Source organism: Micropterus dolomieu, linkage group LG20, assembly GCF_021292245.1.
Source record: "Micropterus dolomieu isolate WLL.071019.BEF.003 ecotype Adirondacks linkage group LG20, ASM2129224v1, whole genome shotgun sequence".
NCBI lineage: Eukaryota > Metazoa > Chordata > Actinopteri > Centrarchiformes > Centrarchidae > Micropterus > Micropterus dolomieu.
Window position 1 is genome coordinate 11513588 of NC_060169.1, and position 27477 is coordinate 11541064.

The 27477-nt window shown below is 39.2% G+C and overlaps 2 protein-coding genes across 4 annotated transcripts in view; both read left to right on the forward strand.

The window, feature by feature from the left end:
- LOC123958761 (immunoglobulin-like domain-containing receptor 2) overlaps nucleotides 1-18635 on the forward strand; it is a 26440-nt gene extending 7805 nt beyond the window's left edge. Inside the window, exons 3-10 of one of the 3 annotated variants that reach the window (XM_046032350.1) lie at nucleotides 3564-3683; nucleotides 7818-7874; nucleotides 10546-10692; nucleotides 10796-10960; nucleotides 11360-11488; nucleotides 11904-12249; nucleotides 13255-13999; nucleotides 16257-18635. In XM_046032350.1, coding sequence (XP_045888306.1) covers nucleotides 3564-3683; nucleotides 7818-7874; nucleotides 10546-10692; nucleotides 10796-10960; nucleotides 11360-11488; nucleotides 11904-12249; nucleotides 13255-13999; nucleotides 16257-16292 — 1745 coding nt within the window. In that variant the 3' untranslated portion in view covers nucleotides 16293-18635. The remainder of the gene's footprint in view (nucleotides 1-3563; nucleotides 3684-7817; nucleotides 7875-10545; nucleotides 10693-10795; nucleotides 10961-11359; nucleotides 11489-11903; nucleotides 12250-13254; nucleotides 14000-16256) is intronic. The other 2 variants (XM_046032352.1, XM_046032351.1) reach the window with 2 other exon arrangements.
- A 2714-nt stretch (nucleotides 18636-21349) lies between these two features.
- Nucleotides 21350-27477, forward strand: part of ildr1a (immunoglobulin-like domain containing receptor 1a) — a 24800-nt gene continuing 18672 nt past the window's right edge. Inside the window, exons 1-5 of the mRNA XM_046031775.1 lie at nucleotides 21350-21658; nucleotides 22309-22479; nucleotides 23960-24109; nucleotides 25276-25395; nucleotides 25567-25713. Of these exons, the coding sequence (XP_045887731.1) occupies nucleotides 21613-21658; nucleotides 22309-22479; nucleotides 23960-24109; nucleotides 25276-25395; nucleotides 25567-25713 (634 nt within the window). The 5' untranslated portion in view covers nucleotides 21350-21612. The remainder of the gene's footprint in view (nucleotides 21659-22308; nucleotides 22480-23959; nucleotides 24110-25275; nucleotides 25396-25566; nucleotides 25714-27477) is intronic.

Sequence of the window (27477 nt, forward strand, 5' to 3'; positions counted from 1 at the left end):
CAACATAAAAACACCCCCCCCCCCCCCCCCGAGTAGCACTATGAAAGGCTTTAGGTTTGAAAGACTCAAGTTGTGGGGCATCCACTTTATTTGGTGCATAAAAGAAAAAGTAGCATCTCTGGTGCTTTTGTAAGAACCAGAGAAGTAACATATTGGTCCAAACTGATGTTCTTATTTCTTCTGCAGCCAAGCCTGGCAAGCGTTATGAAATCTATAAATCAGGCCATTGGCCCACAGATTCCTGATTAAATGCCCAATGTAAAGTCAGAGAGATTCTGCATGCACGTACAGGAGGGGGAGAGGCAGGGTAGGCTTTACTGAAAACTTTTAGAGCGTTCAGAACAATCAGGTTACATAACTCAACAGTTATTTGCCAATTCTACAGTTTGGTATGAGCAGAAAAGAGCGTGATGTTGGAGAAGGGGAGGTTCATTCTGAGATCACTCAGTCAGAAATCACTGTGTTTCCCATTAATTAACGAGACCATGGCGGCCTGCCATAGTCTAATTTGCTCCGCCATAGTTTCAAAATGAACCGAAATATATTTTTACATCTCATAATATATTACAGACCTGTAACGTTGTGTTTTGTGGGCGCTGCTCCGTGCTACTGTTAGCTTGCACGCTCAGACACTTTGGCCTCTGACTCGAGACAACCACTTTTATTTTGAGGTAACTACGGTAATGTTAATGGCCTGTTTCTGTCACTTGTTTGTGAGAAGGCGATTAAGCTAGCCATACCTACATTTGGAGTGCACACGTATTAAAGCCTTCATGGTAAATCCACTGTAATGGACCAGTGCGAGCTGACAGGCAGGTTAGAGACTTTATCCTGTCAGTTTCTCAATTTACAAAGACAAGTGTTGCAGTATTAGAGTCGTACCTGAAGAGAGGCTGTGAAGTCTTCATTTTACACGATACGAGAACCACATACAACATTATTTCACATGTTCGGACACTGGTTAGACTTGAAGAATTTAGCGCGAGGATACACAACGCCCGGTTTTCAAAATAAGGTGTCAATACAGCATGGAAATAAGATCAATTGGATTATAGTCACAGAAAGTTTAAAACATATTACATGTGTGTATGATAGGTTATCATTCCCAAACTGATCTCAATAATAATCTTAATAAACTTAATAAATTAATTTATATTCTAAAACTTTTCACATATGTTTTATACATATGATTTTCTAACACTAATAAAAACAAATCTTTAAAAATGTTTATTGAACAGTTTTTTTTTAACTGTCGCATATCAATTTCAATATTGACCTCAAAAAAATAGTAGCGGTCGGTTTTGCAGGACTCTGTCAGATGCCTTGATTTTAATCTCTGGGGTGTGTATCACACATTGCAGTAATCAGTTCAACGCTTAGTTTTCTTTATCAAGATACTGAGTTAATATTAATAGTTGTTTCAGTTACAGCCCCACCTCCCCTGCAGTTTTAAAAATAGCAATGTACTAAATTATTTCTGTTTACTGCCTGTTGTTCCCCTGTTTTAAGCATTGATGACATGTTGCTACATTTAAAAGAGTCAGACTATATGCTCAGAGTTACTAAAATTAAATCTCTCATGGCAATAACCACAGGAATTCATGATTATGACATCCCCCTGTCCTCAGTTCTACATTTCCTTTCTGTCTTACCATCGTGTCGTCGAAGGGACATTACTGTGTATACATGCATGTGTTGCATGAGAGGTAGCCTTGTTTGCAGGCCTCAGATTTATGGAGCTCTAACTCTGGCTGAAGAATCAAGCTTCTCTTCACCAGCCAGGAACACCGACAAAAGAAATGGGTTTTCACGCTGTCCTCCCATTCACCCTGACCTCTCACTCATTCCCTCTGATGTACTTCAATTTCACGCTTTTATGTTTTCCTTTCTAGATCTTTCCACATCCCACCATCCACACACACATTTCTCTCGGTGTAAGGCTTATCTTTCACTTTTCCTTTTCCCTTTCTCTGTCCCATTCCACCTCCTGTCCTGAAACAGGTCAGTTGTAATGTTGTAAATTGACAAAAAAAGTGAAAGTTTGAACTATGTTGCCTTTAGAGACGGCCATTACACATGTAATCCTATTCAGGGTCACAGGGAGGCTAGAGTCTGTCCCAGCATGCACTGGGCATGGCTAACACTTGCGTTCATGGTCGTTTTAAGTTGGCAGTCCATCTGACTTGTCTTTGGAGTTTGTGACAGTATTAGAATAAAAAACGGTATGCTAAATGAGTGGAGGTATCACTTTGTGAGACTGGTCACGGTGGTGCAGCCTGGTCAGCCTGTCTCTCCTCCCCTTTCCTTTGCTAACAGGAAAAGGATGTGAATTATACAACCTATTTCCTGTCTGCTGTATTTACATGTCTGTCCCTCTTACAGTGGAGTCAGAGGCACAGCATTGTCTCATGTGTTGGATTCCTGGGCCAAACTATATTTGAATTTACTTGCTTCCATAATTAGAAAAACATGAAAAATGACTAATGAAATGTAACTTTATGCATTATTCTGGGGGATCACAAATACACTATGTGACAAAGAGTAGTGGGGACTGTTCTCTACATCCGTTTGGGGCTGTTTTTCTGAGTTTGGTGTGGAAGAACTTGACTGGTCTACACAGATCCCTGACCTCAACCCCATTCAACACCTATGAGCCAGGCCTTGTCGCCTAACATCACTGGTTAACCTCGCTAGTCATTTAGTAGTAGATACCTGCAGCCAGGTTCCAAATCTTCTGAATAAGAGTTCAGGCTGTTATAGCAGCATATTAATGCCCATGGTTTTGCAATGATATGTTCAACAATCACATGTAATTCTTTAAAATGGATACCATAGAAATACAAACATTATGAATATGAAAGAATTTTCACTGGTTAATAATCCTTTTATCACCTTCATTTCCACTTTTTTTGTTTATGGTATTTTCATCCCCTGCAGCATGAAACAGAGGTCATGGCTCTACAGTTAGATTTCTTTTTTCAGGGCAGTCAAAAATTAAGGCGCGCTGTTTTTTTTTATAAAGAAATAACATTATTGCATTTATTTTTACACATTTAAAATGAAACATGCAGTATGCATGAGATGGAGGGCAAACAGACTTAATTAGGACATTACTAGAGAATGTTTTAAAATAACATGTACTTGGGGACCTAACAAAGGTCAGTGTTGCATTGTGCTTCATGACTGCATCTCTTTTCAAACAGCATTAGAGGTTTTAGCATTTTATCCAATCTGAATCTGGTGTCAGTTTGCCTACATACTCTAATACTATAATTTCAAACCTATGACTGTTTCATAGTATTCAGTTACTAAATTACTAAAATAACTAAAACTAAAAATCTGTAGGTTGAGAAGACAGAATCAGTTTTGAGTAGCAGGATATTTAATGTTCACAACCTGTAGCTACAACCTGTCATTTAGAGCTATAAAACATAGAACTATAAGAAAAACATGTGTATATATATATATATATACATAGCAACAAATTATATTAAATGTTGATAAATATGTATTTAGGAGGATTGAGTTTCTCATTTTTAACCTCTTCCTTTTTTCTCATGCAGAGGCAGACTTGCGCATAGGAGAGGTCGAGTGGGGAGACAGTGGAGTTTACATCTGTAAAGTGGTTATATCTGATGATTTAGAGGGGCAGAACGAAGCCTCTGTGGAGCTGCTGGTTCTTGGTAAGCTGCCTCTACTTTCCCAACATGCCTGTTGTAAAGGATATTAGTTGTGAAATGTAAAAAGATGAGCCGAAGAGCTCAGTCACACTCTCTGTGATTATCTCCTCTGCGTCTCACTGACATCCATTAAAGCTCAAGCAACTTAGAAACTCAGCAATGTGTTACCAGTTTTGGTGCGAGCTTCGACCGGCTCTGGCAGATTCATCATTTTTGAACTTTGACCTGCAAATTTACACGGTAGACCAAATGACACAATGTGTTACTGAGGCCCGGATTTTAGCGGTGTCTCATCACCACTTTGTCCAATGTGACTTCCAAACAAACACAGCAGCATCTCTTTCATAGATATCCCTCCACACACTGTTATCCACCATGTCCTATTTTACTACTGGGTGCAGGACTGAAGCCAAGTTTGACCAATCCTTTACTGTGCATGTAATTAATCATAGACACAAAAACACAAATACATCACTGTATAATGAATTTTTCTACAAGCTCTTGTTACATAACAAGGTCTTTATATGCTGACCTATTCATTGCCAACAGCACAATACAGACTTATTAATGAGCTGATTTATAACGAGTAGTGGCATTTCCTGGGCAGTCTTGCCTAACCTGTAACCATTGCATCAGCATTCACTCATACTGTATGTTACTGTATATAGCAAGGTTTTTTAAAGTTGGTCACTGCAGAATAGTTATCGTTTGTTTGAGTCTTTAACATTTGCGCTAATATGCCATATGCTAATGTGTGTGTGTGTGTGTGTGTGTGTGTGTGTGTGTGTGTGTCCCATGTTGTAATAGTATCTGCAATGTGTTTTATCTCTACAGTGTCAGTGTACTTGTCTGTGTTAAGTTACAAATGTTTCCATAGCACCGGCTGAGAGGCTATGTGGCTCCTGGTGCTGTAATTCACTGTGAGGCTGAACTTTTTCTTTGGCTGGCACTCAGAGACCTATGTGTATGCACAAAATACACACACACACACCCTTGCGCTCACAATTACACACACAATGTACAGGACAAAAAGCTGTTATAGTTTGCAAAGACTTCTGAATCCTGTTAAATGTTGTGTACGGCCATAATAAGTTACAGATAGTGATAGAAGATGTTGCAGCGTGAATTTGTAACACCGCATTAGAGACTCTAAATGTATCACATTGTCAAAATGTTGTCTTTCCTGGTCTTGGTGTGGTAAAATGGCAAGTGAGGCACTTGTTGGGTTTCCATAACAACAGTGGGGCCACAGCGAATGGTTTAGAGGGGATCTTTTGTCTTTTGAGCAAATGGCTTCACCGCAAATAAGACAGGGAAGATTTAATGATGTGGCGGAGGGACAGCAGAGCACAGTGATAAAAAAAGATGGAGGTTGACACCTTGTGAGACACTCGACTGATGAGGAGGGAAGAACTCTGCTTCCCTCTCTTCTCCCCTTTTGAAGTTTATAGCTCAGAAGCAATCTTGATTATACAAAAGTTTGACAAAACGAAATGTACACGAGGCAGGAAATGTGCCATGTGAAAAGTGTTCCTCGATATTTCCATGCATGGTGTCAACTATCAGTGAATCCAATATAAAGCCAAATACCTACTCTATGAGGCCAATACTGATATCAATATTTGAGAGCTATAAAAAATTCCAGGTGTTTTATTTTTGTTCTTTTTGTTGTACATAAACACAAATAGTTGTTTTTAATTGTGACCAAGATATTAAGTGGGACATTTTACAATTTTAAAATAAACTTGACAGTGCTTTCTGATGGACAATCTTTGTAATTGTGACAATGATTCTAAAAGACCTTAAACCTCGTTTGGCATTTCTGCACTGCAATTTCTTGGTGGTTATCGGGCAACATACGGCGATATATCGGCTGGGCCAATTTAGCTTGATTGTCAGTCTCTGATGGTGAATCTGAACAAATGAACATGGATGAATGAACAAAGAACAGATTATAAAAATGGTGCGACCCATGATGAATGAATGAAGGAATGGATATCATGTGATCCATTTATCAAAACACACAAACTGTATAATCCATGAGTAGATATATTTATGAATAGATCTTTTTTGTTAAAATACTAATTTCCCCTCCAAGGTGGCCTAGAGCAATAAATGTATTATAAAGCTCTGTAGTTCACTGTGACTCCTGACCTCCCTGTTATTAACCGTTCGCTGACCCGTCAGACTTTTATCACGGCGCCGCCACTGTCTATTACTGCACTCAGGAGTAATATTGTCAAATTTGTTGGAAAAAGCTTTCTCAGAAAGAAGCAGACAGTTTTGCTGTTGCATTAAATATTTGATGGTTTTATTCAGGCTGTTAAACTAACTCAAACTAATGTGAAAAAAAAAGAAAGATAGAAGCTAAGCCTACTGATCTCACAGTACAAGTAAATCCACTGCATCCCCCAACGATTGAGACAAAAGACAACGATATCAAGGATCAACAATCATTAAAATGCAAAAGCAATAGGTTTATGTAAGGTTACATTAAGTAGTGAGTTAGCTGGCGTTAGCTAACTAACATTACATTAGAAACAATCCACAACCTATATTTTTATGGATTTATCTTAAGTTTTGGAAAGATAATAAATCGTGCTTCTCCTTTCAACCTTTCTGGGTGGCGAATGTAACTATTACAAGTGCCCCAGGAACAGCGTTTCACCAAATCTTGGAAAAATACAGCAAAAAAAAGCTCAACCATCGTGTAGGCTCACCTGCCCTTTACAAGTCATCTCTATAGGAGGAGTATAAATACACAAAATGGAAATGTCAGCACCTATAGTAAGATTCAGCTGCTTCTTTATAAACTTAATAGGTTTCTTTCTTTTTTCTAAATCCAGCAAAGAACATGTTTAGCCTTCCAGAAAGAGACTAAGAGAGGTATGTGCACTGTCAGCTTGAGTCAGACCAAGATAGTACGGCCTGCTCTCTGTTTCTCCAGTCTTCATGCTCAGCACTCCTCTCCTCCTCTCTGCGTTAATCGTGTATCAACAGTAAAACACTACTATCTGCTCACATCACACTCATCTGCCGGCTGTTTCACTTTTCACAAAGCTTCAACTTACACGCTCACATGGATATTATACACACCCAAAAAAAACACAGAGGTGCACATTTTTGTACCAACTTGTGACACACTACCCCCTTATCCATCACTATAATGTTTCACTCAGACGTCAGCTGACCTTGTGTGGAGTCCTATAAAGCTGTGTTTAAAGAAAAAATGAAGGGAGAAAGACATAATAACAGCAAGATACCAGGAACAACAACTGACAGGTGGTGTTGGTTAGTAATAATGATGCTTTGATGATGTGAAGTACACATTTAAGTATGCATTCCTGTAGTAAATATCAGAATATCAACAGAAAACCCAGAAACATGCTTCAGCAGAAAGATGAATGAAGTTGAGGAAGCTAACACGTACGTGGCATACGGCAGCTGTCCTTAGCAACTTTTCCTGAATTGATAAGCGGGATGATTTGTCAAATTGGAGAGAGATTATTATTAGAGAGAAGTAATGGGTGCCCCTGGTCTCATCCAGGAGCCACTACTCTCTTCATTATTCAGAAAAAAGTGAGACAAAGACAAATAAATAGTTTCAGGAACATATTGTTTCTCTGCAGTCTGTTTGCTTGCTCTGGACATGAGGAACATATTGTTTCCCTGCAGTCTGTTTGCTTGCTCTGGACATGAGGAACATATTGTTTCTCTGCAGTCTGTTTGCTTGCTCTGGACATGAGGAACGTTCCCACCTGTGGTTTTTGCAGCTCTGCATGTAACATTACTCACAGCTCCTGCCTAATTTGTCACGTTATCGTCACGAGAATGATTCATGTTCCAGTCTGTCTTTTTTACCAGACAAAATCACAAATCAGATGATTACTCTGCCTATCATTTGCTCTGATGTGGAGACTTTCTGGAACAAGACCAGGATGTCTTCTGGTGCATGCTGCTGTTGACCTGACAACTCTCTTTATCTGTCTTTTTCTCATTCTTTCTCTGTATCTCTCTCTCAGTGTCTTCCCTCTCTCTTCACGCATGCTGCTGCTGCAATAACTTACTCTGAATCGGTCATTCCAATTTATATCAACACCATCTCCTCTCCTTACCTTTGGCTCTGTCTTTCTCCAGGTTTCTCAGGTGTGCCTGAAGATCTCCTGCCAGACTTTGATTTGAAGATTATGCCAGGTAGGGGCATAATGTATTCTCCCCCTCACCTGGTTCCTTTTCTTCATACTAACTTTACTTACTGCTCTAACCATGGGCTTAGGAACCATTTGGATGGTGATGGTAGAGGGGTAGGAAGTGTTTCCCAGGGACTTTTTTTTGGGCTCTGACATTTGGCACATGAGACTTGATCTGATAAAGAAAGGCAAACAAAAGGTTTCCTATTTCCGCCATGTTTAATGGTTCCTATGCTAACGGCTCATAAACTATCTAACATATTCTGCTCTCACATCAGTAAACAACGCAACAGGTTTATTCAGCCATAAGGAGGATTTGACGGAGTTGAGTTCTGAGCCATTTTTAACCCAATGGATCGATCCACACCCGTCAGATAATGAATTGGCCGTTGCTCCTGCTAAGATGAGCTGTGCTGGAAAACAGCTATTATGGTCATTATGGTTATTTATGGTTGTGGTTAGCATGTCATCCCACATCATTTGGACACTACCCAGTAAAAACACAGTGATCAAGAGGGAGGGAGGTTTGTTTATGTCACATCACATTCCTGTAATACATGTTTAATTGTCACAGAGTTTGTGGGAAGTGATAAATGAATGGATGAACTGTGTGGAAGTAGCTCCCAAACTGACATGGTATGATTCACTGAATGGTTACTGCAAGCTTATCTCTGGTGTTAATGCAACATTAGTATGTGTTGTTGTCCACATCAACTCCCACAGTTCTGTGAAATGTCTAAATGTACTGTGTTAGCTACAATCCTGATGAGTGTGTGTGTTTTTTGTAGGGGTTGTAATGGTTTCAAATGAGATCACATTACAAGCTAATTTGTTGTCACAGCCAAATCTTTAGTATCTTACAGAGCAGCTTAAACTGTCCTTTTCCTTCCTGTAGCAAAATCAGGTTTCCTGCTTGTCTCTGTGTGTGTGTGTGTGTGTGTGTGTGTGTGTGTGTGTGTGTGTGTGTGTGTGTTCAGGGAACGTTGTCTTGGGTTTTACATTGTTAAAGATTTCCTTATCTGCCCTCTCCTTCCCTTTCCTTTGTTTTGTCCCTATAGGCAGATAGGCCTACATGTACATGTACTACATGTCTGTTGTACTTGTTGTATTGCTCACTTCAGCACTCTAACACTTATATTTTGTTTTGCAACTCATATTCTGGTTAAGATTTCATTTGTTCTGATTTCTTACGACTCAAGAAAAACATTTTGTTCCTAGAAAACAGGAATAAGTGAATAAAAACTCCCAATAATGACTCGTAGCTTTAGTTTAGAATTCCTCACTGTTATGTATCACACTAACATCCTGTTTGTAGGCAAGGTACGGTATATACACTGAGGCAAGTCACAGTGCTTTGCAGAATAAAAATTACAGTAAAGGTAACAGTTTACAATTAAAAAGTACAGACAAGAAATCCACAACATAAAAAGATCGAAAGACACTGCAGATTAAAAAGCAAAAAGTAGGTTAAAAAGACATTTACAAGAAAATAAGGAACTACATAATGTTAAGGAAGAAATTATACCATTCAATTGAACCTTCAAGCAGCTTACATGCATTCAGAAACAAATATGTTATTGGTTATTATCTTGATTATCTTCTCTAGTTATTACAGTAATTTACTAAACTGGTCACACTGTCCACCTATCAGAGATACCTGTCTTGTTATCAACTTACAAACACGTGTTAGGATATCTGTAGCACCCATGTTATAGTGGGAAGCCTGAGAAATTATATGAAGGTTGATTAAGAATAAATAATGTTGCTAACATTAAAAACATTGAAGTTCTCGCAACCCAAGTGAAATCTGATTAACAGTTTTACTTACTAACCAGTCACTAGTTACTGTATATTCTACAGGTTCACAGCCCTGCAACAGCTCATTGGTTTTTATTAATTGTAATTAAGTAACTTTCTATCAGTTAACTAATCCCTAGTTAACTCATCATTTACTACTACTACTACTTCTACCTTTATGCCCATTTTTCTAGCTATGAATATCTCCTTCATTTCCATTCAACACTCTATTTTGAGACTGTCAACAGGGTAATCCAACAATTTTAGAATGAATCTTTTTATTTTTAAGTATGCTTTCATTATTTTCCAAACATGAGACTCAAATTAGGTAAAATTTGTATACAGCATACATTTGGGACCAAGGCTTTTAGTCTACATGTAATACAGACACAGTCAGTGTAAGCATGGACAGACTGTACAGAGGGAACGCAGGAAAAACACTCCTGAAATACAAATTCCACCATACAAATGCAGACTCCATCAATTGTACACCATTTAAAGGTCTTATGGGGTACTACTGCAAATGGGAAAACAGCTGTATAAAGCCTCTTGTGGCTCCAACGGGAGCTGTGTTGAAAATTAATAAAATGGCTCAAGGACACATTTGCTGCTAATTGCATAATACACCTGAAGACAAGGAATAAGTATGATGGAATAAAAAAGACAATATCTCTGGTTTTGCTGCATCAGTTTGACGTTTTTTAACCATCATCATGAGTCCGACAAAGTTATATGGAGTGCAGTGCTAAATAATAGCAGCCATTTCCGAGCCAAGCATGAGACGGTAGTGATTTCATCGAATTACACTGTTCCTGTGTTAATATATGTTGGTACTTTCAGTATTAATATGCAGGATTGTGTGTTGTGTGTACTTCCAGAGTGGGTGTTTGTGTCAGCAGTGGCGCTGGGCAGTGTCTTGTTCCTGCTGTTGGTTGGGATTTGTTGGTGTCAGTGTTGTCCTCACTCCTGCTGCTGCTACGTCAGCTGCTGGTGCTGCCCCGACACATGCTGCTGCCCTAGACACCGTGAGTATCAACACACACACACAGAGGTGCAAAGGCTAGTGCTCAAGACTTAAATGTATGTTTTTCTGGAAAATCTGAACGGGATTGTGTGTTGCTTTTGTAGTATATGAGGCAGGTAAGGGTATAAAGACAGGCACCTCCACCCCTCAACCTGCCTACCCTCCATACTTTGTCACTGGCGTCCCGACGATGGTCCCCATCGCTCCCCCCTCTTTAGTGGACAAGATGTCTTCTGTCCCCCCTTCAGATGGCAGCCTACTCACAGCAGGTGGGGTCTTACTTTTTATTTACAAGTGAATCTGTGTTTTTAGTTGGGTTTTTTTTTCACTTTAATTATTAAAAGACCACATTTTTTTAATCTTCTAGCATAATTAAGTTTATTCTGAACTGCCTTTTAATCTTGCATTTAATGGGCTTGGAATAATCTGCAAGAATATTCAGTTCCTATTTTATTTTGCCATATGTGAATGATGTAAATAGATGTGTTTGCTCTCATTTAACTGCGTGTTAAATTTTGGATTCTGCAATTTTTAGCGAGAAACAATAGTAAGAGAATAAAATGGTAGAATATAAAACAGGCAAAACCACCAGTATAGTCCTCAATCCACAATAAACACAAAGACAAACAGAAGTTCTCCATGTTGATGGGTTAAGTGTGTATCTGCAGTGCCGATGCATGCTGTAGGGGTTCCCTACCGTGTGCCTTCACCTCAGGATCAGGACTCTCTCAGGGTGCTACAGTATGTAGAGAAACAACTGGCTCACTTCAACCCTTCCAGGTCCAACAGCCACCAGTGTAAGCTTCATAAACCCATTCTGTGGATTTAATCTGTCAGGATCTTCTATAGCATGTTGGTGCACTGCATGCTGCACTGTCTATACTGTTGACAGTGTCTTTTTTGGCTTCTTATTCTCTTGAGCTTGTCTTGGCATGCCTCTCTGCACAAGCATCCTGCGTATTGAATTTCCTGTAGTTCAGATGTTCACAATAGCAGGTGTGCATGTCTACTTTCCTGAAAGAATATGTTTTAACGATGCTAACTCAAAAACATAGAGTAATCTCTTAAGGACTTTCTTCTTCTGCAGTATCTTCATTGTATTTCTCTCTTAAATTCTGTACTTCCTTCCTTAAAGTAGAATTTTCTGTTTAATTGTTTTTTCTTTGTTCATTCGCTCTTTATTTATCTATTCCGTGATTTTGACCCATGCAGCCTGTAGCCTGTCCGAGCTGAGCTCCCTCCACGAGGGAGACACCGGTTTTCGCCAAACATACCGAAACATCCAGAAGAAAGCTCTCCCCGCAATCCCTGACCAAGACCCTCAGCCTGAAACCCACCACTTCCGTGACAACCGCATCCCACAGCTGCAGTGTTATCGTGACAATCCCCCTTCATCCCAACGATATCGCGATGACCCCAACTCAGAGCCCCGGTGCTGCCACGATGAGTCTCATCCTCCGCGGCGATACAGCGATGACCCTCCGTCCTCCTCACAGTCGCGCAGGCTCGGACGAAATCAACGGCAACAGAATCACAGCGAGGAGGAAAACCACAGCAGGTACAGATACTTGTTTGTGTGTATTTAAATGCACTAAAGAGACCAGGTTACTGTGAAGCCTTTAAAACTTCAATTAATAGCCGGGGCTTTTATTCACTTATATGTCTGAAGTCTGTATTTGGGATAGGCGTCTATATTTGACAGACCTTTAATTACTTTACCACACCAGTAAATCTGAATGAAAAATACTTTGGTGATCATTGTTTCCGTAAAATGAACCAAATGACTTGTCACATTTGGGGAATTTTGGAGAATCTAACCGATCTAACGATGTGTCCATATAGTTTAAGCATTTATTTTGGGATGCACAATCCAAGCAGCTTAGAACTAGCTCAAGCAAGTGACCCGGTGGGCTTTAAGAGGTTTTATACATCCAAAGAACTTCTATAAAAACCAGACCAGATGTCTAATAGAGATCTGCCTTTAATTGTCAAAAACTGTAGTCACAATAGTAAAAGGGACAGGTTTGGGAGAGGCTTTAATTGACGTTTTAGGGCATATGTAAACATGCAGCAGGTCAGGTCAGCCCAGCCTCAGTTTCCTTAGTTATCCCTTATGTTGCAAATGTGTCTGAATTTTCAACCTGCCAACTGCTTTAGACTTGTAGAGGCTACTTTTATTTGTTTCTGTTTGAATTGGACTTAGGGTGGAATTATGTTGAGTTTAAGTCTTGTCCTGCATAAAACAAAAATTTGAAATCCAGTTACATTTATACATGGCCAAGAAATTAACATTTTCCTGGAGAAATCCAGCTGGTGAAATCAGGTATCTCTAATCCCTTTCTTGATTACAGAAATGGGTTTCCCGTATACAGTACATGACGTTTAAGCAATCATCTTACTGGAGAAAGTCAGCTGTAACCCATTTACTTAAGTAAACAAACAGATTCTGTATATCTGCATAAACAATACTCACAGTTTTGTTCATCTTGTCTTGCTTCCTTTTCCCGTGTCACCTCCCTCTGTCTCTCTCTGTCCTCTCTTGGCCTTGTGTTGTGTTTTGCAGATGGAACCCTCGTTCAGAACATCTGCAGAGAAAGACATACCGTAAGGCAGGACGAACTGGCTCACTGGATGAGCTGGAGGAGTTTGCTGCTTCTTACAAGCAAAAAGTAAGTCGAGGGGTAGAGAAAAGGGAAGAAGAAAGTGGAGACTATGAGATGGAGATTCTGGAGTACAGACAGTATCCTTCCTACCGGGATGGTCCGCCTCAGCATTATCACAACGATGAAAATGAGCTTGGGGACAGCAGCGACCGTGAAGATCGTCCCAGACGAAACAAGAAAAACGGACTTATCATAAGTCCACTTCCTTCACCCAAAAAGAGGAGGGGCACTTGGGACAGCCAGCGTCCTGTCCCACCTCCTCCCAGAGTTAGTCCACCATCAACTTCTTCTCAAGAGAAGGACTATGATGGCACGTTCCTGAACAGCCTGCTGGAGCGCAAGGCTAAGTTGCGAGGGGTCGACCAGGGGAAGAGTGGGGCCCGGGGTGAGGAAGATTCAGACACACCCTCGAAGGGCAGCTCGAAAAAGAGCAGCGGGGAATCTAGTCGTCACTGCAGCCGCTCGCCTAGTAACAGGCCTGAGGCAGATCCACTGCCTCCTTACTCAGAGATACAGCGCAAAACTGACAGGCCATCTCCACGGCCGCTCCCAGCAAACTCTCGCTCCCCTCAACCCACTGCCCAGTCTCCTTCCCAGTGTCTGCCCAGTCGCAGAGAGGAACCTAGAGACAAGACCCGTAAAGTGGTGAGTTACATTTGAACCTTTAGGTTATTAGTAGGGTTGTTTGCTGGTAACGCAAACCAACAGTGAGTAGAGCATGGATGTATTATAAGATTATCGATACACGACCCAAAGATGGCACATATTCAGTCAGTCAAGAATTAAATTAAAACCTCCATTTATCAAAAATTCATAAAAGAAAGATAATTGACCTTGTTTGCAGTTTGAGGTGTCCTGTCCTGCTTTTTGTGCCACAGCGTAATTTTTCACTGCACAACTGTGAGTGGCCACTGGGAAAAATTGGAAGCAAGGCTGAGGGGCGGCGCTGTATCCAGGTCTTGTTACACATCCATGGAGTAGAACTTATGTAGCATCTTTTCTAGTTGTTGAAAACTAGTTATTGGTGTGTAATTGATGAAATTTTATAAAAATGTTAACACTAGGCTAACTTCAAAGTAATTAACAAGTGCCGTATTTTCCTGCTTTTAAGGCCGTCACCGCGGTTTTTTTGAGTCGACGTTATACAAAGTAGCCTACTACTGATGGAGAAAGTCACCGGAGGAGTCAGATTGAAAGGAGTGACACTTAAATAAGGTGGAGAATGAAGTATAATTAAAACGATGAAATAAGAAACAAGCTACTACAAATAGTAAAAAAAATGCCCGCTAACACAGCCCCCCCCCCCCCCCCCCCCCCCCCCCCCCCCCCCACTACTTTCTCTTCAGTTCTCTTCACACGTACGTATCTCTTTTGCAAACACATCAGCGTGCCCCACTTCTTTCCGTCTCTCTTTCCCTGTATATCTGCTCTGGTGACTTTCTCCATCAGCAGCAGGCTACGTGTAGTAGGAGTAGGAGGCATGTTGACGACGTAGCCTTTCAAAACAAAACGTGGTAGTAAATGAATGACATCTGCACTGGTGTGTTCACTGTCGCTTTACTTGGCCCATGCTTGTAAAATATCCACTGTGTCGCGACTTATAACGTAATAACTCTGTGTTTCTCTGATAAATGCTACAATGTGTTGCCAATAAACAGCATTGTCAAATTTTATATCTCTTGAAATTATCGGCATACCTCATAATACCAATATACCGCCTTAATGCCTCTTAACGGCTCTTAAGATGCGGTGGAAACTGGGAATGTGCCATAGGGACAAAGTTCCTGGAACTATTTGGCCAAAAAGGGCTGTATATGATCCTGTAGACATGAAGTGAGCCAAGAGAGGCAATCAACATATCCAAAATCGAAAAGAAAAGCATCCACTGTCTGAAAAATAGTATAATTGCCTACAAACCAAAGTAATGCTTTAAGTTGGAGGTATATTTGTATATAAATGCTGTAAATGGGAAGTTCAATCAGGTTTATTTCATCTGTATCTTTAGTCAATCTTATCAGTGTCTGAACATTTAGATGGATGTATGATCCAAGATTACACAAAGTCTAATTGTCTTTTTAAGATGGTGCAAGATAATTTAACTTTTGGTTAATTAAGATATGTAGTGTGTCGTGGTTTGTACCTTGTGGCATTGTGACAGACAATCATCATGTGAGCTAGTATAGCAGGCATGTGTTATTGCTGTTTGCATTGCAGTACAGTTTGTCATCCTTTCCTGGCCCATAACCTCATTTTTAGGCCCCAAAATTTGAGTGATCCCTGCACTTAGTCAGTTACGTTATCATGTGTATTGATTATTGCACACTCTGGAAGGAGTTCCAAATGGATTATACAGAAAAGATGATAAATCTCAAACCTGTTGTTATTAAAAGTTAGATTATATCAAACTCATATCAATGTGTCATCTTCCCCACGAGGCCTCAGGTCCGAGGTTGAGAAACTCTGACTTGTATAAACACAATTTGTAGGCCTAAAGTAAGTGTTGTTGTTATTGTACCTTTGACAGGTCAGGTTCAGATGCTACCACAATGAAAACTAGGTAGAATTCTCTGTTCTGTATCCTACTCTCCTTAACAATCATAACTGGTTGTCTCCTCCCTGACAAACCTGGGTCAAAAAGGTATTCAACATCAAATACTTCCTGCACAAGATTAATTAATTCACCAGGACTTCAATTAAATCTTATAAAAAATATTTAAAAAGAAGAAAAAGAAGTTGAAATGCAGTTTGTCCCAGGTTGTACCTCACCATAATAACCCCGTTTGGCTAATGTTTACTATCTCTTTACTCTTCCATTCTACTGAAAAAGATATGTATTCATATTTTGCTGTAAACTCTCAGCTGTTTATTTTGATCACTAACACTTTATTTTTATCCTCACCAGAGCACTCTCCTCAGCCGGGATTCGCTCATCGTCTGATCGTCTGGAAGCCAGTGGAGCAGACTCTACGGGAACTGCATGTCAGCTGATAGAAATTACTTTGAGAGGACATTGCAAAAAATATGCAAAGTACAACTGACCGTGAAGGAACGCTGAATAAAGTGGACAACAGACACACTTTTACTTTCGAGACTCTGTCTCTGGGGTTTCTGCCGGTGACGTCGCTGAATGATGAAGTCATCACTATTCAGTTTCTGTCACCGCTTGCCTCATATATATCTCAGCTAGACTAACACTAAACTGTGGCTGGGTGTACGACCTGGACTGTCCCTCCCAGCAGAACACTGTTTGTCTCCCCTCGTTCCTTTAGAAAAGGCTCTGAAGCAGAGAGACTTGGTTTACGCTTTCAGCACAAAGAGCGTATTCATTTCCACTTGATGAGATATCTGCATTAAAATAGCACAGTTGTAGAATAGATGGTATATGACAACACCATTATTGTAAAGGACATATTGTAGCTCCAGTTGTTTGACAAAACACACACTGTTTCATTCATTAACATATTCAGAGACTAAAGCACCTAATTTTAATGTTAACTAAAGCTGGAAGTAGTAACCGACTTTACCAAATGTTGGTATGATGTGTAGAGGGGGTGGACGAAATAATGTAAACATGGATATGGCAGTAACTCTCAAAGCTGCACTGAGCAATATTTTAAATTGACAATACATTAAATGTAATGCAAAATGTGACAAATTATCACCCAACTCAGCAGTTCCTCTTAACTATAAGAGGGTTTAAGTGTCTTTCAGCTCATTGTTTTGGATTTGCGGCCTGCAACTTCACTATGTATGTTCATTGTCACTGCTGTCATCAACCTTGTATCGCTGTGTACCCTGTGTCAGCAGGCAGCTGTTTTTAGTTTAAAAAAAAGACAAAAACTCTAAAACACAACTGTACATTACCTGCTAAGACACAAACGGTAGACAGACGCAGTTAGCTACAAGCTGGTGAACATAGTGGAGCATTTAGCAGCTAAAGAGACATATATTTCTCTCAGGGAGTTGTTGGGAGACCAAAACAGGGCTGAAATGAGAGTAAAGATTGGACTTATATTTCTCAGTTGGACAAACACGCCTTCAAATTAATAATAATGTTGCTCATGTCTACTGGACGTTTCTACAGCTTCTTCTACTGACCCCATGTGGCCAGAAATATATTAATGTTGCTTTAGGTAACTAAGTCATACATGCAAATTAGCTGGGTAATATAAGGTTCAATTCCATGTAGCAACATTTATGAGCTAGAAAAGAAGCCTGGCAATCGATGTGATTTTTATTAGTATACTTTAAATGTTTTTAAAGCAACATAATACATGCCCAGACTGCAGGAGTGATCATCAGAAATGTATTCCAATTGGTCAAACATACAGTACGGTCCAAAGACTGAAAGCTACGTTAACAAAGTACTAAACTAACAAAGGTGGACTAATACTGCAGACTGCAGACCCAATATGAGAGATTTGTTGCAGCATGTGCTGTAGGGATTTAGTTACAGTCCTTATTCATGAAGCCGAAACATTATTTTGTCTCCATCCTGTATGTAAGTGGAGCTTTTTGTCTTCTATTAAAACATGTTAGTTTGCACAAAGTAACTATTTTATCTTAGGGACTAAATCCTGAGGACATTTTGTATTTTTTGTAAACATTTAAGTGCCACTTGCCTTTAAAAAATTGTACTACGGTATCAAGATATTTTTTTATGTAAACTTGATCTATTTATGTGTGTGTTGTGATATGGCCCTAGTAATTTGTAAAAGATTATGTTTGCTTTCCTGTGTGAGTGTGTACATAAGATTAAGTGTCTTTGATTTGATTACTGTTATTCAGCCTTTTCTTATCTTAGCGAGTCAACACACACACACACACACACACACACACACACACACACACACACACACACACACATATACACACCTCATTAGCCTACTGATTTTTTGAGTCTTATTAAGTTTTATTACTTATTTTGTTCTAACATTACACCATGCAATATTTCATTATTACCGCCACCATGTTAGGTCGTTTCGTCTTCCGAAAAGTCTAATGTCAGTGTTTAGTTTTCTTCCATCGTGTTTGTGCTGTCTGGTACTGACAAGTGTGTTCATATGTGTGAGAGAGAGCGAGAGAGAGAGATGACTCTATACTTTTCTGTAAAGGAGACAATGTGTAATTGAGTGTGACTCATTGTCTTTGTTCATTGTTGTAATCACAGACTGCCTGTCTTTGCTACACAGCTGTGTCAAAACTCGCAGTTCTGCCAGCTCAGCCACAGATTTCTGTGTCACCGTTGTTTTGTCAATGACATAAATAATTTGTTACAACATTTAAAGTATCTGTTTATTAAAACGGCAAGATCCAGTTTGGTATAACACAAACCAAAAGTGTTCTCAGCAAATTAGCTTAGGAGAAAGAATGAAACCTAGGTTTTGTTAATTCAATTCAATACAATTCAATTTTATTTATGTAGCGCCAAATCACAACAACAGTTATCTCACAGCGCTTTCATGTTACAGCTTATTATTCTTTATTTTTCAACTGCATAGGTTCAAGAAGTCATGTCATACAGGCAGTGGTGTACATTTATTCAACTGCTGTACTGTACGTACAATTCTGATACCAAATGGGCTTGTTACTTAGAAAAATGGCCCTAGGAGTATTACATTACTGGATTGTTATTACTATAAGCAGCATTTTACTGTACTTGGTTATGATGGGGAAGATTTTAACTGCTTTACGTAGTATTTACTAGTTACATTTAAAACAATGTATTATAAGTTTGTGATGGGAGGGATTGGTTGATACAGTGATCAGTCACAGCTTAAGAGTATGTCAGGAATGTTGTTGAGCAACTCCCTCCTGGGCTGCACAGAGCAGGGAAATATGACATCACCACACACCACAGAGTAAAAGGCTTGTTTGTGATTTTTCATGCACTTCCCTTACTGGTTTGTTGTGGACGAGGCTCATCTGGAAACGTGATGCCAGTGAGCGCCAAATCAGCATTTTTTAATCAATCTGATTTGGTGGGTTGCTGTTCACTCTCCATCAAATCTGATCAAACCACAACCACACAGTCCCGATGAAGCAGATTAGCTGAGTTTTTCAGTTTCAAACTGTTAATAACAAACACCTAGTGATGTTACTTATTTAGTAATGAAAATGTTATAGAGAAATGCTTAAGGTATAGAGACAATTTAAGTAGAACCAATAATTGTAATAATACAGTGTAAAAGTTCTATACTACTGCACAGTAACTGAATATTTGATGCATTAATGTGTAAGCAACACAATATTGCAGCTGGTAAAGGATGAGCTAACATTTACTACTTTATATAGTGCTAGGTAGCTTAATCTATAATAATACATCATAATTTATTTGTTTATTATATTTTATATTTCTAATTTGAATCTGCAGAGTAAGTATTAACTAGCTATCAGATAAATGTTGAGTAAAAAGTACATTTGCCTGCGATGAGATCACACTTATGGCGCAAAGTGAATTGTGTTGACCTTGTGTGTGTGTTTTGCTGAAATATTCCCAGGGTTGATACAATGTATTCACAACATTAAACATTGTTAGTCGTGAATATAGAGATGTGTCATTATTGGCAGGAGATAAATGATCAGTTGTTTGACAAGAATGTTGAATAGGGGGATATTGCAGCCTGTGATATATAGTAGTAAATAATGAGGCTACATGTGTAGATTAAGCTGTAATCTGTTTGGTTAGGGACACCAATTAAAGGTTTAATGCGCTTTGTCTTTAATTAATAGTTGGACAATGGCCCCTTCTCTACTTTCAGCAGAAGAACAGGATACAAGGGAGAACAAGTAGGAAACAGAGTTGATCTTGGCAGGAGTTTCCAGGAAAAATAAAAGCTCAGAAGGGCTGCAGGTGCAGAATGGGTGTGCTTAGAGGGGAAATCTTTGACCATTTGAAGCACTTCAGCACAACACACAAAAGTAGTCCCAATCGTATGCAGATGGGTTTAGATGTTTATGAAATAGGACATGTTTAAAAAGTATCTTTCCTCCGGACAATAAACTGATTGGTTTTAGGTGGAGTCCAGCTGAAACAGGAATTCTCATGAAGTTCCAGCTCAGATAAACACAATATTAGAATGACATCTACTGGTTTTAGTGCAGAGTTACAACCAGGTGTGGAATGAATAAAGAAAAACACTCTCAGTTGTTTCTAATAGTAACAATATTTTCCAGTGTCTCAACCAATACTTTTAATGTAGAGACCTAAGTGTGTTTAATTCCTGTTCTAACAAAATCAAATCAACAGGACAGGTTTGGGATTCTGATATAGGCTACTTTAACTTATAATGCGTTGATCTAACTGTCATACTGTTTAAATACAATGGTTTAAATTAATATAAATGAATTAACATGGTATCATAAAACCTGTGTATACAGATTTAAGCATTTTCCTGATATTCCCTTTATTTAGTTCTTTAGGAATAAATAGTCTATGACTCTTTCTATGTTTAGCATATATGACATTTCTATGAATTATATTGCCTACATTTTCGTATTCACCTTTAATTTTTTCATAAAGTTTTTTATTTAAAATCGTGATTTTGAGCATGGCATGCATTAAGGTGTTTGGCCTTTTGTTTAAAGGCTAGTACAAGTGTCCCAGATTATCACATTGGGGCAGATTTCTTTTGCCACTAACATGTCTGGCATGTCTCCTCTGGTATGTGATAGGCTATCTACATTATTTCGTCTGGAATGGTTAGAAAACACCTTATGGATTTCAAAAAGGTCTAATGTGTTGATCAAATGTGTTAGATAGATCTCGTATTAATTCGCAGAAGTCAAATTTGCATATAGAAATTCCCAGATTATCTGAATTCATCCTATGTTTAATGTTTATCTCATTGTGGAATGAAAAAGATATCACGATTAGATAAATAATGAGCACCACACACACACACACACACACACGTTTACAATAATCCCGGTATTATGATGATTTGTTTGTTTTTTATACTGTGCAGTTGGGACTGGCAGACCTTCCTCATTTTAGGGGATTGCTGTTCACCTGCTTACGTCACAGGTTAGGACGAATTCACCTGTTTCGGGGTGTGGCCAGAGATGACTGCAGTCTCAAGCATTAAACGCAAAGTTAGCCTACTGTTCAGACAAACACACAGGACGACGCAATGATCAACTGTGTTTAGGTTCAGGTTAAAATACATCGCTTCATCTTCTTTTTTTGTGTCATTGGAGGAGTTTAGTTTCCCTCTTTTTATTCGGAGGCGGAGGAATTTTGTAGGGTTTTTGTCATCATGGGGAGTCTACCTGCCCTGATCCTCCTGCTGTCGCTTCTAAAAGGTAATCGCCATTTCTTTACATATTGGCCTCATGTTGTCTTAAAATTAGTCGACTGTTTGTGAATCGCACGTTTTTCAAAATTGCGACTGAAACTAACCAAACTAGAGGTATCGGTCACATGACATGTTTTTGTTTATTTAAAGATGTAAATCTTGTTTGGTCGACCTACATAATGTTTCTAGTTGAAGTCTGCTTAGACGAAGCTAACGAAAGGATTTTTTCATTGGATTATACGTGTCTTTTTTTTATTTGGAGGACTATAGCCTACTGATTCCTATTTACCAGGTTGGTGTAAGGTGGTCCAGTTATGTTTTTAAACTGAAACCTACCTTTTTATAGTCTTACATCTTATTTTAAAGAGTCACTGACCTGTCTACATTTAGGAACAAATGAACTGAACAGGTATCATTCCAGCTTTTGAATGTTTGTTTGGTAGTTTCACTGTAAGCCATTTCCTGTGCCTTTGTCTGTGTCACCTGTTTTTCTGGTTCTGCCACTGTGAAATAAACTCCACGGTTGAGAGAAAACCTCCACACAAATTGTTTCGTTCTTACAACGCTTATCTAACTTGACTTTGAGACTTTGGGCTTTATTCCTTACAAACATGTGCACAATACACAAACTACCATCTGTTTGCCTTCTCTCCACAGTGTCGGTGTGTATTCAGGTGAATGTTCTTCAGCAGCAGTACAGCACAACTCTGTTTGTCCCAGTGACACTCCGTTGTGACTACGCCACCTCTGCAAATGTCCAAGATGTCCTCCTCACCTGGACGTTCAAGTCCTTTTGCAAGGACCCTGTGCTGGATTACTATTCCACAGGTAAGCAACATCATACACACGAGAGAATTATGGTGAGAAAAGTGATGGTATATTTGCATTGTCAGGCACTTCTCTCTGCTGATGTGAATCAGAGGAGGTAAAGCATGACTGGCTGAGGAAAAGACACCATGTTCATATAAGAAGTCTCACATTCTCGCCGAATACTCATCAAAGCCAGAAGGAAAAACTTACAATACGTAGTGAGCTTAATGTGCGAGCTAAGGTGGTGTAATAAGCTGTAGGCTCCAACTTAACCTTTGCCAATTATAAACACTTGGTTGATGATGATAAAGGAAGAATTTGTGCATCAAGAAGTTTTCTTTGTAATCAGTAGACTATCACAGCTATGCAGCACCAAGTCCAACACAGAGTTAGACACCTTCTTTCCTCAGGCCACTGGCATGGTGAACTCTGCCCTCTGTGTATACCTTTGTCTAACACAACTGTCCTGCACATTTTAATGACTAGCCACAATTTTTACATATCTATTATATTTATATTTCAGTTTTTTCAAATGATTATTTTTCACTTAAATATCTTAGAACAGCCTTAATGAGTATGCCGCACTGTATTAAACTACATTATGCTTGTGTAAGTGACAAGAAGAACCTCTGACTCCTTGAATTGTGATGTATGGACTTACCAGACTATAATTGATTTTGCATGGTTGATGAAGGTGTTTTCACTGGAGTTTGGTTTATTGACAACATTTTAATATATTTAAAAGCCTAAGAGTCTACAGCCATGCTAGTGACTCTGTGATGCTGCATTTAGGCACCAGCAGTGCTTTGAGCTAAATGCTAACATTGGCTATGTAAAACTGCCACAAACTACAGATTAGGTAGATTAGAATGTCATTAGTTTTGAATGTAACTGGAAATAAAAGTATTTGATAAATTCAAATTTTGATATGATGATTGCAGAATATGACAAGTCATGAGTTATTACAAGTCATCCCGTGGGGAACATAAATTTCTATACCAAATTTCATGGCAGTCCATCTAATAATTGTTGAGACCTTTCACTCAAAACCACATGACAACCTCATGGCACAGGAGCAAAAGTTGGGGGATCACCAAGGTATGTAGGGTTCACCCTCTGGAGACCAAGAATGTCTCAATCCATCCAGCAGTTGTAGAGATGTTTCAGTCTGAACCAAAGTGGTTGTCCGACTTAGCAACCAACATTCCCATCCCTAGAGGCATGCCGCTAGCATGGTTAAAATAATTTTTTGCCAGGTTTAGAACTTGAGGCCTGGACATATTTCAATAATTGTCCCTGTTGTTGACACAGTTCAGAATACTCACTAGCTGGATAGTCAATCCTGTACAGTACGTTTTCTGATGCCGCACAATAAAGATACTTTGATCATTATACCTACCAAGCATACAGGTAATAAAAAGAAGCGCTACATGGTCGCCAATCATAGGAAAGATCGTTATTTATTGCTTTAATGAAAACTTTGCCTCTGGTTTTGCAGCGTACCAGTCTGCGCTACAGTTAGGGCAGGACCCAGCAAATGACTGTCCAGATCGTCAGCGGACAGTGCGCACAGTGATCCAGAAGAAAGGAACCAGCGAGCCCACACTTGGAGTAGAATACCGTGAACGTAGGATTACCATCCAAAATAGTGAGTTCATGCAAACACTACATGGTCCCATCCAACACATCTGGCGTCGGGCTCAATCCAGATGAGACCCTGTTTAGTCTTGAGACTAAATGAAGTTTTGAGAACACTTCATCCAGATTATAAATAATTTACTTCACCTATCATTATACCTATACTTCATAATAGAGCTGAAATTATTAGTGGTCCTCTCATACATATCCTATGGCTTAACCACATGGTCTCAAGCTCATCAGTCAAAACCATAGAGTGTCTTTATAACCGAGCCTTGAAAATTCTGGACAAGAAGAGAATAAGGTTTCATCACTGCCAATTTAAGATTTTAAGTTTTGCTAATTTTATCTCCCTGCATCTGGTTAAACTGGTCTTCAAATGCTTAAATGACACTGCTCCACCACCGCTTTGCAAAACAATAACAAGACAGCAAAGTACCAGATGCATCACCCAATCAGCGTCAAAAGGCAATTGTAGTATCCTTTTCGAAGAACATCGTTTGCCCAGGCTTCTTTTTCGGTAAAAGGCAAAATTATGGAATTCTCTGCCAGATCACTTGAAATGTATCCCGACATTAGCCTCCTTCAAAAAAACACTAAATCGTGGTTAATTCAGGAACAATACTGCTCTCATATTTAGTCTTTACACGTTGCCCAATCTGTATAATTTTTTTATCCTTTTTTATTTTCTTCTGTTGTACTTCATTTTTTTTGTTTGTTTTGTTAAACTGTATTTTTCAGTCAAAAAGCCCTACTAGGGACAAGTGTTGTGAATTAGCTTTAGCTAAAAACACTATGATACACACATCAGATGTCTGTCAAAGTTTATCTATGTTTTTGTATCTGTCCCTATTTAAATAAACTTAATAATAATTAGTTGATTGACAGAAAATGAATCTGTAACAACTGACAATGAGCAGTATAGCAACCTCATCCTGACAACTAATGTGACAGACTGACATGCCTTTGAATGGGAGATGTGAGGTGTGAGCCAATCAGCAACATTGTACTTGAAATATAGACAGGTCACGAGACAAACATGACCAGACTATGTACAGTCCCAGTGTGCATTTGTGGTGTTGCTCTTTCCTAGGACAAGTTTTTGAAATTTGCTTCAGCGGTAACTTGGCCACTGTTTAATTGGAAGTGTGTGTGTGTGTGTGTGTGTGTGTACAGAGGCAGACCTGGTGATCTATGAGGTGATGTGGTGGGACAACGGGGTGTACTACTGCACTGTCAATGCTGCTGGAGACACCTCTGGAGTCTCTGACAAAGAAATCCAACTCATAGTTTACGGTAAGAAATTTCCACAACTTCTACTGTTGATGTGTTTAAACCCAAATTTGTGTGGCATTATAGGTAGCTGTTCTGAGTTCTAACAAAATCAGGGACAGAAATACCTATTAACAAGACTTCTGTTTCTTTGGCCTCACCACATTAAGCATGTCTCTTCCTCTCCTCTCTTAGGCTGGTTGACAGCGTTGCTCATTATCATCGGAGTTCTCCTTCTGATGATCCTCTTCTGTGTCTGCTGCTGCCAGTGTTGCCCTCAAAAATGCTGCTGCTATGTGCGCTGTCCCTGCTGCCCACAGCAATGCTGCTGTCCTGAAAAAGGTAGAGAGCAGGCACCAGTTAGAAAAGCTCTGACACTCAAAACATGGGAATGGATTTCTGACAAGCCTAAAGTTCTTTACCTATGTTGTAAGAAATAACAGACAATAAGACAACTTAGTAGCAAAAAAGATATTGTGAACATTTTTTCAAATGTGTCTCAACAACACATTCTCACTCTCAAGTAACCACATATGGACACATGGTCAAGAGCCCTTGGCGTCACTTTGTAACCCGGGTGAGCCACTTAGCGTCATAGCGCAATGCACTGGGGGAAGTCCTGTAGCGTAATTTTAGAACGAAGGTGTATAATAAATAACAGTAAATTAACTTAAGTCACATAAATAATATTATTTAAAGACATACTATTATGTTTTCCTTTACCTAACCAAATTGTGACTTTTTACAATGTTCTGTTTCACAGGGTGAAGTAGTAGTATTATTATGAAAGTCTAACCAGATGTTGCATTTTTAATAATAATAATCTTTATTTGTAGAGCACTTTTCAAAAACAAGTTACAAAAGGTTACAAAACAAGTGTAAAGACAATAATACCCCAAAAACAATAATACAAAAACAATACAAGATAAAAGCATGAAAACATTGAAAAGACTAAAATACACGTTTAAGATAAATATAAAATTAGTAAAATACAATAAAATAAAAGGGATAAAATAAAGTCAAATAAGATCGGGAAAGGCTCTCCTATAAAAGTATGTTTTAAGAAGGGACTTAAAAGAGTTCACTGACTCAGCCGACCTGATTTCCTCAGGCAGGCTCGAGACTCTGGAAGAGACAACAGACCTCTGCCCGAGGATCTCAAGGTACGTGTTGGTGTGTATGGGACTAAAAGTTCAGAAATATAACAAGGCGAGAGGCCATGAAGAGCTTTAAAAGTGATCAATAAAATTTTAAAGTCAATTCTAAAACATACTGGGAGCCAGTGTAATGAAGCTAAAATAGGGGTAATGTTTCTTTATTCTGGTTAAAAGCCTGGCAGCTGAGTTCTGGACAGTCTGGAGCCTTAAAAGTTAACATAGATTGAATTTTTGCTATATTTCTAAGGTGATAAAAACATGATTGAACAAGCTTTGTGGTGTGCTGCTCGAAATTTAAATTACTATCAAACCAAACACCAAGGTTCTTTGCCACAGGCCAAATGTTATTTACTAGGAAACCAGCAGATGGCAGTATTTGATTTGCCATCTGCTGGGACCCAATGACCAGGATTTCTGTTTTGACTGAGTTCAGCTGGAGGAAATTATTTGACATCCATTTTTTAACTTCACAAAGGCAGTTGTTAAGTGAACTCAGTATTCCAGGGTCTGTGGATCTGACGGGCAAGTATATTTGTGTGTCATCAGCATAAATATGAAAAGAAATACCATGTTTATGGATAATATGTCCAAGGGGAAGCAGATACAAGGAAAACAAAATGGGCCCTAAGACCGACCCCTGAGGCACACCATATTTAACTGGACAGAACGAAGAGACATAGTTGTTTACAGACACGCAAAGCTTCCTATTTGACAGGTAGGGCGAAAACCATTGTAGGGCAGTACCAGAGATCCCCACCCAGTGCCTCAGTCTGTCTAACATGATGTTGTGATCAATGGTGTCAAAAGCAGCACTAAGGTCCAGGAGTACCAGGACTGAGCACATACCTTCATCAGCAGACATTAAAAGGTCATTGGTGACTTTAAGCAGGGCAGTCTCAGTGCTGTGGTACTTCCTGAAACCAGACTGAAACTTTTCAAATATTTTGTT